This window comes from Orcinus orca, chromosome X, assembly GCF_937001465.1.
Source record: "Orcinus orca chromosome X, mOrcOrc1.1, whole genome shotgun sequence".
NCBI classification, from domain to species: domain Eukaryota; kingdom Metazoa; phylum Chordata; class Mammalia; order Artiodactyla; family Delphinidae; genus Orcinus; species Orcinus orca.
In genome coordinates, this window is record NC_064580.1 from 6,927,116 (window position 1) to 6,938,411 (window position 11,296).

The following is an 11,296-nucleotide window of genomic DNA, read 5'->3' on the forward strand; positions in this document are numbered from 1 at the left end:
GCCCCCTGCCTGGGAATTCCTCGGGACCCCTCTCCACCAGCTGCAGGTTCTTCATTGCCACCTACAGCATCCACTCCGCCCTCGGCTCTGCAAACAAGCTGGCGATTCAGAGACGGGCTCCAGAGGCTCTGGACCCGCACGCTCAGCTCTGGCTCTAAACCACCCCGGGCTGGCCCCTCAGAGACCTCACCCTGGGAAGCGTGACTTGTGCTAGGGACGAGGTCGGGGCTGGGTCTCCGTGGCTAGAGAGCACCCGTCTTATTTCTCTGCTGTGGGCCCGCTACTTTTTGATGGGAGAGCCCACTTCACCGCCGACGGTCTTCCCAGCCCTGGAACCCTGCCCTTGAGAGGCATCTGGGTGTTTGGCATCCCTGGAGGGCCGCCTCCTGTTCGATGGGCGGGTCCTCGGAAGCCTGGCGTCCTCTAGTCCCTGCACATCCGCAGACTTCTGCCTATCCTAACGCCAAGCTCCAAGATGAATTCCAAACACCCGCCGGGGTGTGAGGAGGGCTTCCTGATCGCCTGTCCTGGCTTCTGAGGGCTCTGTCTGTTCTCCGGGTCCAGAGAGCTGTCACTCAGCCCTGTCCAACTCCAGTCCCTCACGGGTGGAGGTGCATTTCCTATGACAGCAGGAGACATACTCTTCTAGCTTCTGTTCGGTGCTCCAAGGTTCCTCTTATCTCCACAACTGAGTGGTGGTCTATGAGACCTCTAATTGTATCCTAGCTCCGATCCCTCCCAAACTGAGTGAGGGAACCATCCCACTTGCACTCAACTTCTGGGACAAGGTCTCCTCCTGCTTGCTGCCTACCCAAAGTCATTCTCCCTCTTTTCCTCAGCAACAGAACCTGGATGTCAGGCAGAGCAGCAGCACGCTTGGGTAATCAACTGTATTTCCTACCTCCTCTTACAGCTAAGTGTGGACAGAAAACTAAGTTCTGGCCAATAACATGAAAATGCTATTGTTGTGTAAAACTCTCATGGACAGCAGGCCTGCTTAAAACAGGTCCCTGCTTAAAGGGATCTGGCTCAGGGGACAACAGGCCCCTTTTGCCTTGCCCCCTACCTCCTTCCTGTTTTCTGGAATGCTGATGTGATGACTGGAGCTCCAGCAGCCATACTGGGCCATGATACCTTGAGGATGGAAGTCACATAATAGAATGGTGGAGCAGAAAGAGAGAAGGAGCTTGGGTCCCTGATTTCCAGCATAAGAGCCCTAGATTGCCTACCTCTGGCCTCTTTCAGCGTGAAAGAGAAATTCCTATCTTAAGTCACTATTGTTTTATGTATTTTATGTAGCCAAAACTAATTCTCACTGATATACCTGGTTGGCAACCTTTAACCTTAACTGTCTTCCCTACAGAATTTTCACAACCAAGTATACCTCGGTTTTGTACAGATGTGTAAGAGCTTGGGAACTAAGGCAAAAAGGTAGAAGAAAGAAACGCAAAACTGAAGAGAGTACTAAATTTCAGGCCAGAGAGACAAAGTGAATGATGATGTGATATACGTCAGGAATACCAAGGATCTTAGAGTGGTGATTCACTAAGACTGCCCAGTGTAGTCTATAGCTTAATATGGTCTTTATTTGGTTACTCACGTTGGTTTTAAAAGTGAATTTATTGAACCAGTGGTGCTGGGGCAACTGGATATCCACCTACAAAAGAATAAAGGCGGACCTATCCTCACCTCCACACATAAATTAATGCAAAGATCTAAATAAAATTGTTCAAACTATAAAACTCTCAGAAGGAAACAAAGGTATAAATCCTTGTGACCTCGGGTTAGGCAATGGTTTCTTAGATGACAGCAAAAGCACGAGAAATAAGAGAAAAAACAAAAACTGGATTTCATCAAAATGAAAGACTTTTATGCTTCAAAAGGTACCACCAAGTAGGTGAAAAGACAACCTGCTGAATGAGAGAAGATATTTGTAAATCATATATCTAATGAGGTACTTGTATCCAGAATATATAAAGAACTCCTATAACTCAATAATAAAAAAGACAAACAGCCCAGTTAAAAACTGGAAAAAGGAAGCGAAGAGATGTTTCTCCGAAGAAAGTACACGAATGGCCAATAAGCACATGAGAAGATGCTAAACATCATTAGTTATCAGGGAAATCAAAACTACAATGAGATACCACTTCACACACAGCAGGATGGCTAAAATCTCAAAAAGCCAAACACACAGAAAACAAGTGTTGTTATCAAGGATGCGGAGAAACTGGAACCATTACACATTGCTGGTGCAAAGGTAAAATGGTACAGAGTCTTTGGAAAGCAGTTCAGCAGTGCCTTACAAGGTTATACAGAGTTACTATATGACCCAGGAATTCCACTCCAAGGTGTATACCCATAAGTATATGGCGAAAACATATGTCCACACAAACACCTGCATACAAATATTCATTGCAGCATTATTCGTAACAGTCAAAACAATGGAAACAACCTAAAAGTCCAGTGACTGATAAACGGGTAAAAGGCAGATAGCGAAACAATGGAATATTATTCAGCAACGCACAGGAATGAAGAACTGCTGCGTGCCACAATATGGATAAATCTCGAAAATAACAGGCCAAGTTTAACCAGCCAGATACAAAACGCCACATATTGTATGATGCCATTTACAGAAACTGTCCAGAACAGGCAAATCCAGAGACAGACAGTAGATGTGAAGTTACCAGGAGCTGCGGGAGAGGGAAGAATGGGAAATGACTAGTAACCAGTACAGAGATTTGGGGGATGAACAACACGTCATAAAGCCAAATAATGGTTATGGTTACACAATTCTGTGAATATGCTCACAAACAATGGATTTTATACATTTAAACAGATGAACTTTATAAAGCTATTTAAAAAGAAAAAAGCAAACAAGGGCTCCATGCAAAGGGGGCCTAATGGAAGTGCACCACGAACTTGGTCGGGGACCCATCGTTCCTGGGCCTGGAGCCAGGAGACCAGGACACCCGCCTGCCCTCCTGCTTCTCTTTGGCACGTAGGTTCTCTGTGCTTCTGTCTCCTCCATAACGTGCACAGCCCAGCTCCAACCCCAGCTCCCAGTTACGGAGCGCCTGCTACGTGCCAGGCTCCATCCGTAACCATCCACGGGTACTATCACATTTACTGTTTCCAGGAACCTCCTGAGGTGGGTACTGTTTTACAGCTGAGAAAACGGAAGTCCAGAGAGGTTCAGCCACTTGCCAACCGTCACACAGCTAGTGAGTGATGGGGCAGGAATTTGAACCCACCGGGACCCAGGCACTAACCCTTCCTGGGTTCCTCCCAGGCAGCCCCTGGCAGCTCCAGAACCCTTGGGCTCTGTATTTAGCATCCTGTATCAATACATACATCTAAGAACTTTTCTCCTAAACCTTTAGACACCATCAGAATTTTTTATTTTCATGCCAATTCTTATTTTTTTTTAAGTCTTTGTCGTGTTCCAAATATTTAATCTATTGAAATACTGTTTTCAGGGTTTTAAAATCCTGTTTTTTTCTGGTAGGGGGCACCCGGAGAAATCCTCGATATTTCGATTGTGCCTTCAGCCTTTTATAAAAATGAGCTGCACAGACGTTTCTCGGTGGAGGGGTCAGCTGAAAGGTTCTGATCAGCTGTGTCTGCCATACAGAGATGCAGCGCTCAGCGGTGTCTCCAACCTTCCCTCAGGCAACAAACTAGGGCAGAAGCCAGCCGGCTTGCTCTGAATACCTCAGTCCCGCCGATCTCCGGATCACCAGGTAGGCATCGACCGCATAGCAAAACAGCCACCAGAAGCAGGCGCTGTACAGCAGCTGGATCCACATCTGTAATCGGGAAGACCCGGCATCAAAGCTCCTGGACATGGGTTTCCGTGAAATGAGCTGGCAGACGCCCACTTCCTCTGACGTCACGGGGCAGCACGTGAAAGCCCTCCGGAGAGGCTTGGAAACCCAGGCTGGGATGTGGCCTGGGACGGGCGTGCGCCTTGGTGCCCTGTCTGCGCAGCTGCACCGGGCCCAGCGAGCCCTGCCTTGTGCTACGCTTGTGGTCAGGGAGATGGAGGGCTCAGGTGTGCGGCTTGGCCCGGCATGAAGCTCTTTGAACCAGAAGCCCTTTTGCTGAGGACCAAGGAGGATGGGCAGGAAGGACCTTCCCAGTAGAAGGAAGGCGGGGGGCGGGGGGGGCGGGGGGGACTCCGTACGTTAGAAGCAGCACGAGATCTATATACTAAGACGGAGGCTCCATCGGGATGCAGCTGGGAAGCAACAGAGGGGAGGAAGGGAGAGATGCTGACGGCTGTGGCACAGATGGCGGGTCAACAGGGTACCAGTGTCCTTTGAGGTCATTCACTGGAGTGTTAACTTGGCGGACAGAGCAATATGGATGAGCAAATGGCTATTTTTAAATATATATTTTGTTAAGTAAATACATCCATTAAATCAGTAACTTTTTTTTTTCTTTTTTCTTTTTTTGCCCAGCTGGTTTTGATTGTGGCTGGATCTAAGGTAAGGATTGAATGTGTGCTTAAGGGTGGGGATGGCAAACATACTAGCACAGTGGTTCTAAAACTGGAGTGTGGGTCAGAGGCCCCTGGAGGGTTTGTTAAATCACAGACGGCCCGCACCCCAGGGTCCCTGGTCAGTGGGGTGAGGGCTCTGAGCGTGTGCATTTCTAAAAGCTACAGTGGGCTGGCGGGAGGGATGCGACCACACTTTGAGGACACAGCGTAACGGAACGGGGCAAAGGGGAGGGAAGGGGGACACCAGGGGAGGTACACTTACTGCACTCCCCATGCAGAAGGCGGTGGGCCACACGTCTGTCCCGTTCACGGCTGAGATGTCGTCCACGAAACTCGGGAAGCCTAACCACACCGTAGACCGGACTGTGATACCTAAGGGAGAATCAGGTGATGCTTTGTATCTGCTCCTAATGCAAATCTAAAGGTGACTTGTTGACTCTGTAAAAATGATGGATGGACGGATGGATGGATGGATGGATAGATAGGCAGATAGGCAGATAGACAGATAGATAGGAAGGGAAAGAGAAAGATGTGAGGGAGACAGGGAGGAAAGAAACACACGCTGGTGTGTGCAGAGAGACAGAGAAAAAAATAAGACTCAGAAAATAATTATTATGGTAGTGGAGCAATCCCAGGCACTTTGATTTCAACTTCAGCCACCATTAGCCACAGTGCTGTCCCTAACGTTGTCTGTTTGTTTATTTGGCATCCAGAAGTGATTATGTGAATAACAATTTATATTTCTTGGCTATATTTTTAATGTCCAAGTTAACTAGTCCTCACATAAAAAAGAATGATTGAGAAAGCACATTCTGAAGTTTAAAAAGATAGTTCTTTCATTCTTTAAAAAATATACATTTAAGATTTTCACAAATTAGCTCTTGATAATCTACTTTTGCCATTTATTATTTGAGTTTTCCTTGCTACTTGACCCAAATATCTAATCCTCCTCAACACAGTATACACACGTAAGGCATATATTAGGGTTCTTTGTTAAGTAATTCGATAGATAGCCTTTGTTTAAGCATTCACTATGTAACACCCTGCTCAAGGGGACCTGTGAGCAGTACAGAGTTACACACTAGTGTTGTGTGTGTATTTCACATACAGAAATATACACTGTGTCACATGCTACCAAATATACACTGTGTCATATACCACTAAAAGTGTGAGTATGAACACTAAAAGCCTGAGATATAGCTTCTCATTCTTAAGCACAGATAACAAAAATAATGCTTTGCGTCCACGTAGTGCTTTGTCGTTTTCAGTCCAGAGCTCTGCTTTGAGCTCGATAAACACTTTTTTTTTTTGGTATCTATATGAGGTGATGGATATTTACTAAACTTGTTGTGGTAATCATTTCATGATAAATGTAAGTTATTATGCTGTACACCTTAAACTTATACAGTGCTATATGTCAATTATGTCTCAGTAAAACTGGGGAGGGAGTTCCCTGGTGGTCTAGTGGTTAGGATTCTGTGCTTTCACTGCCGTGGCCCGGGTTCAATCCCAGGTCAGGTCAGGGAACTGAGATCCCACAAGCTGCACGGTGTGGCCAAAAAAAAAAAAAAAAAAGAGATATTTAAAAAAAAACTGGGGGAAAAAAACCACCCCGTGAGATAGGCATCTGTATTTCTTTTTTTTTCTTTTTTTCGGCGGTACGCGGGCCTCTCACTGTTGTGGCCTCTCCCGTTGCGGAGCACAGGCTCCAGACACGCAGGCTCAGCGGCCATGGCTCACGGGCCCAGCCGCTCCGCGGCATGTGGGATCTTCCCAGACCAGGGCACGAACCCGTGTGCCCTGCATCGGCAGGCAGACTCCCAACCACTGCGCCACCAGGGAAGCCCTGTATTTCTTATTTTTCAGCGAGGAGGTCTGGTCACCAAGCCTTCCCCTGACAACTGCTTCTGCCCATTTGCCCGCAGTGTCAGGCACCTTCCTTCTAAAGGCCAAAGGATATACGAATATTACTTTGCTGACCCTCAAAAGATGTTTGCGTGCAGCTCTATTTTCAGATATTCAAGTTACAGAAACTAGATTATTATTAAGATGCTTTTCCAAAATGCTTTAGCAGAATCAGGAAGAAAACCAATTTTTTATTTTATTGTCCTGCACCAAATTGATTTTATCGCTATAGCTTCCTGTCTTACTCCTCGAGTCTAAGCAAGTGACTAGAGGTTCCATAGCATTTATCTGAAGCCAAGATTCTTTAGTGTCTCCAATCACACAACCAGAAACAGGAGAGCCAGGCCCTGGGACACACAGCCACCTGTGCCCAGAGAAGCACTCAAGGGGCCCCAGAAGCTGCTGCCCCCTCACGGCACAGCGGTGGAAGGCACTTCAAATACCGCCAGCAGCCTTTCCTTCAAAAGCAAACACGACTGAAAAACACAATTCCAAAATGCCAGCACCTGTCAGCCAATTACAAAACATGGACAGTATTTGGATCCTGATTTGAAAAAACCAGTTGTAAAATAGCATTTATGAGACACCTGAACATACACCAGTGATATTAAGGAACTGGTTTTCATTATTTTGGGGTGATGGTGATATCTGTGTGATATGTATGTTTTTTAAAAATTCTTATCTTCTACAGCTATATATTGAGATTTGTGTGGGTGAAATGATATAAATTCTGGAATCTGCTTCAAATTAACCCAGTGGAGAGTGGGATACGGGGATGGGGTATAGATGAAGCTAGGTGATGGGTACAGGGGGTTTGTTATACAATCTCTCTACATTTGCATATGTTAAAATTTTTCCAAAATAAAAAAGTTAAAATGCTTGGCAATATCTAGCATAGAGGTTTGTAAAATGTGTCGTGCTAGGGTTGAAAGCAGGGGTCAGCAAAGTCTCTGTAAAGGGCCAGAGAGAAGATATCCTAGGCTCTATGGGCCATAGTTTCTCTGTTCAGCACTCACTTCTGCCCTTTTAGGGCCAAGATGCCCCCAAACGAGGCACAAGTGCAGGGCATGGCTGTATCCCCATAAGACTCCACTTACGGACGCTGCCATTTACATTTCATGGAATATTTACATGTCAGAAACAGTCGTCTTCTTTAGATTTTTCTAAAAACACTTTAAAATGTAAAAACTTTCTTAGTTCCTGGGCCATAGATAAGAGGCAGCAGGCAGGATGTGGCCTAAAGGCTGCAAGTTTGCCCATCTGTGGTATAAAACCCAAACTTAGATAGATAAGTAAGTAAATAAAAGTGTAATATATATACAAATATATATACATATATACGTATATATATATACACACATATATATATATGTGTATATATATATGGGTTTCTTCCTGATTCTGCTAAATCATTTTGGAAACGATTTTGTGTGTGTGTGCACGCGCACGAAATATTAACTGTTAGTCTCTCACTAGTGGTACATTTAGGGATGCATTGTATTTTCTGGGTTTTCCTTCACAGCACCGTCTAAAGTTTCCCTATAAGTGCAATAACAAATACATCAAACTGTTTAAAAAACAAAAAAAACAACGGTCCCCCGAAGGAACTTTTACCGACCATCTTGTATCGCAGAGTCCCCTGGTCGTCCAGTCCGGCCCCTGCGGAGCCGCCTCCGGCTCGGCCCTCCTACCCGTGGGCCGGGCGTCCTTACCCGCGCGGCGACCAGGTCCCGGGCGGGGGCCGCGCGCGCTCATCCACGCCCCCGGCCGGGAGCGACCTGCGGGCCGCGCGCCCTCAACCGCGTGCGGACGGGTCCCCACCCGCGGGCGCGCCCTCACCCAGGCAGCCGAGCAGGTCGCAGGCGGCGGCGGCGCGCAGGATGCGGGCGGAGGCCGGGGTGCGGGCCGTGGCCGGCGGGGAGGCCGAGGGGAGTCCGGGGCCCGCGGGCCGGCGCCCGGGCAGCAGCCGCAGGAGGCCGAGCGCCAGGTGGAGCGCGCCGCTGCCCAGGCACAGCGCGTGGAAGGCCCGCGGCTGGAAGCTCAGCACCAGTTGCGTGGCGGCGTCCCGCGTGGCGCAGCAGAAGGTCCCCAGGCGCGGGGAGGCCATGGTCCGTGCTGGGGATGCGGCTCGTGTCTGCCTGGACCCCGCCGGCCGGCCCGGGTCATGTGCTGGTCCGGCCCTTGGCGGGGGTGGGGAGGGGGGGAGCCGTCATGTGCCCTGGGCCTCTCCGCAGCCCCCGCCCGATCCCCCGCGCTGGCAGTCAAGGCGCCAGGCTTGCTGGGGGCGTCGCGCCTCTGCAGACGCGTCACGAGGGTGATGCTTGGTCGGGGGCGGGGGGTGCGGGGGAGGGGCGGGGGAAGGAGCGCGCCGGGGTGGGGAAATCAGCTCTCTCCCCTTTCACCAAGGCCTTCCCAAGGGGAGGCGTGGGGCGTTGTTAATTCTCCAGAATCCAGAGCCCCCCCCGCCCCCACCACCCCGACACCGCCGTCTCATCTTAACTCATAAGAAAGCATGCCTCGTGCCAGATCTGCCCTGTGTGGGACTCTGCCGTCCCTAGTTTTGATCCCTTACAGGTTCATAAACTGTGACTGCAGTGATTGGCATTAAAATACTTCTTTTTTAGGGTCGCTCTCCCATACGGAAACGACCCCCTAGAGCTAAGATTTTCCCTGAAAATCAACAAATCTTGAAGAAAGGGGAAACTGCTTTGCCCAGCTCCACACACACACACACACACACGCACGCACACACACACGCACGCGCGCACACACACACACACACACGCACTGTGCACCTTCCAGGGCTCTTCCATTTTTACTCATCTCAACAATGTAGGGTTAAGTTTTTCACATTGTAAAATTACTCGCTTTTGAGAGTACCTCTGTTTAGGAAAAAAATGTTCAAGTTTATTCAGATTTTCTTAACTTCTTTCCTTTCTAGATGAATTTCAGTATACATTGAAAATCATGCTTTATTCTCTATGTATAAAAGTTTCAAAATGATATTAGTACTAATGATAATATACTGAGTGGACTGTTTTCTTAAAAACTCTTCAGGGTTGAAAATAAAAGAGCCCCCTCTAGATTCTGGCTTTACTAACCAAAGCTTTATTTTTTAAAAAGAACCCCACCCCCACCCCCAGCTCCATCATATTTATTAACAGCAAACCTAATAGGCCTGTTGCAGCCAGGAGCAGACACACTTTGACCTCTCCCTGCAGTACATGAATTTTTCCAACCAACCAGAGGTGAGGCGTCCCTGTTGTTTTCCTCTGTCTCCTCCCACCCTGTCTTCTCGTCTACATTTCCACCACCAGCTTTGCAGTTTTAAGTAAGACAAAGTTTGGGCTCAGGTCCTCAGCCTTCTTCCCGGCAAACCACAGGACTGGGCTTCTGTTGGGACCCGTGAAAGGCAGACGGGAGCTGCACTGCCAGATGGAAGCAGAGCCTTTAACCAAGAGCTCCAAGTGCCACTACTTCAAAAAGATCTGAGCCGGCGCATCTGTAAGCAGGGGCAGCTGCTTTGATAGAAGTCCGGAACAGACCGGCTTTGTCCAAACCTTAGCCGCTCTTGGATTTACACGCTTGCTCGTAAAAACAGTAGGAAACATCATAGGGCTACTCCCCAAACGCTGGTCTGCCGCTCCTTCAGAAAGCATAAATCTCAGTATCTGTTTTGAACACTTGATCTTCTATTTCCTTAGCTCTTGGAAGGCAGAAGTGGCTTCTGGAAGTTTGTGTGTGGAATGTGCTTTAAAAGATAAAAATGAAGAAGGAGAGTCTGTTCGTTTGCGCCAATGCCGAAGGTTCCGGGAGCCAATCTGTGCAGAAGCGTCACTGCGTTTCAATCTCTGTCGCAAGCCCAAGCTGCAGGTACCCCGCCTCTCTGCTTCCCTCGTGCACACCTGCAGGCCCTGGAGGACTCAGGTGCCCAGCGTCCTCCAGAATGGAGGTTGCCTACAAAGCTTTAAGAGGATAAACAGCGTTGACGTGGCTTGTGTCTTGGTCTTCAACTCCTTTTCTGCCTCCTGGGGAGTTCAGTAGTTCTGCAAATATTCCACACGATGGATGGGTTTTGAACCCAGGCTTAGAAACCAAAGAGCCTCCTGACTTGTGGTTTTTGTTGGCAACTGACCTCACCTGGCAAGACCTGAGAGTCTTGGCTTCTGAAGGAATCTTGTCCTTTCCTCTGAAGAAACAACAGAAGTGGATGGATTGAGAAGTAGCGCCTCAGTACAGCTTCAGCTCTGCAGCGGTCACAGAACGAATCTGTCAGCTACGCCGTGTCAGCCTGGGAAGAGATGAGACCGAGCAAGCCCTGGAAAGGAGAGGGTGGGATTTGTGTCCTGAGAGGAAAAGGGAAACTAAACGAACATGAATATCATCGCTACCCCGACCGCCTTCCGTGAGCTGGCAGCATTAAGAACTTCAAGTCTTGCTTAACTCGTACCCCCATCCTTGTGGCCCATCTTTTTATCTCTAGGTTCTGTACAAAGCACCAGAAGAGGTGAGGAAACCTATCCAAGGTCACGGAGGTGGTAGAGCTGATGCTCAAATCCAAGCAGATTACGCCATAAGGTCCAGAGGGGAACTGGAGATTCATTTCCCCGTCAACGTGAATGTCTGCGAACTGGTCAGACCAATGAAAGCACTTTCTCCACTCACCATCTTGAAGCAACAAGAAGTCTGCTTTTGAGAAGTTGGAAGCAGGTCGCAGATGGCCGAATTTGAGGCCATCAGAACGTGACTGCACTTTCAAGGAAGTTGGGGGTGGGGGCAGTGAATAGGATGGACACACACATATATGTGTTACCTGTTTCAAACTTCGTTTAAATGGTATGTTTCTTTTTGTGGCACAGTATACTAATCTAGTAAAATGAGATGAAGTTA

General features: G+C 48.2%; 1 protein-coding gene and 1 long non-coding RNA gene across 2 annotated transcripts in view; one reads left to right on the forward strand and one right to left on the reverse strand.

Annotated features, from left to right (window-relative positions):
* GPR143 (G protein-coupled receptor 143) overlaps nt 1–8,751 on the reverse strand; it is a 26,105-nt gene extending 17,354 nt beyond the window's left edge. Inside the window, exons 1-3 of the mRNA XM_004265421.4 lie at nt 8,246–8,751; nt 4,764–4,873; nt 3,712–3,806 (exon numbers count right to left, since the gene is read on the reverse strand). Coding sequence (XP_004265469.2) covers nt 3,712–3,806; nt 4,764–4,873; nt 8,246–8,513 — 473 coding nt within the window. The 5' untranslated portion in view covers nt 8,514–8,751. The remainder of the gene's footprint in view (nt 1–3,711; nt 3,807–4,763; nt 4,874–8,245) is intronic.
* Nucleotides 8,385–11,296, forward strand: LOC125963090 (uncharacterized). Its single transcript, XR_007474882.1, has 2 exons — nt 8,385–8,514; nt 10,111–11,296. It is a non-coding gene; the product is annotated as an uncharacterized LOC125963090 (long non-coding RNA).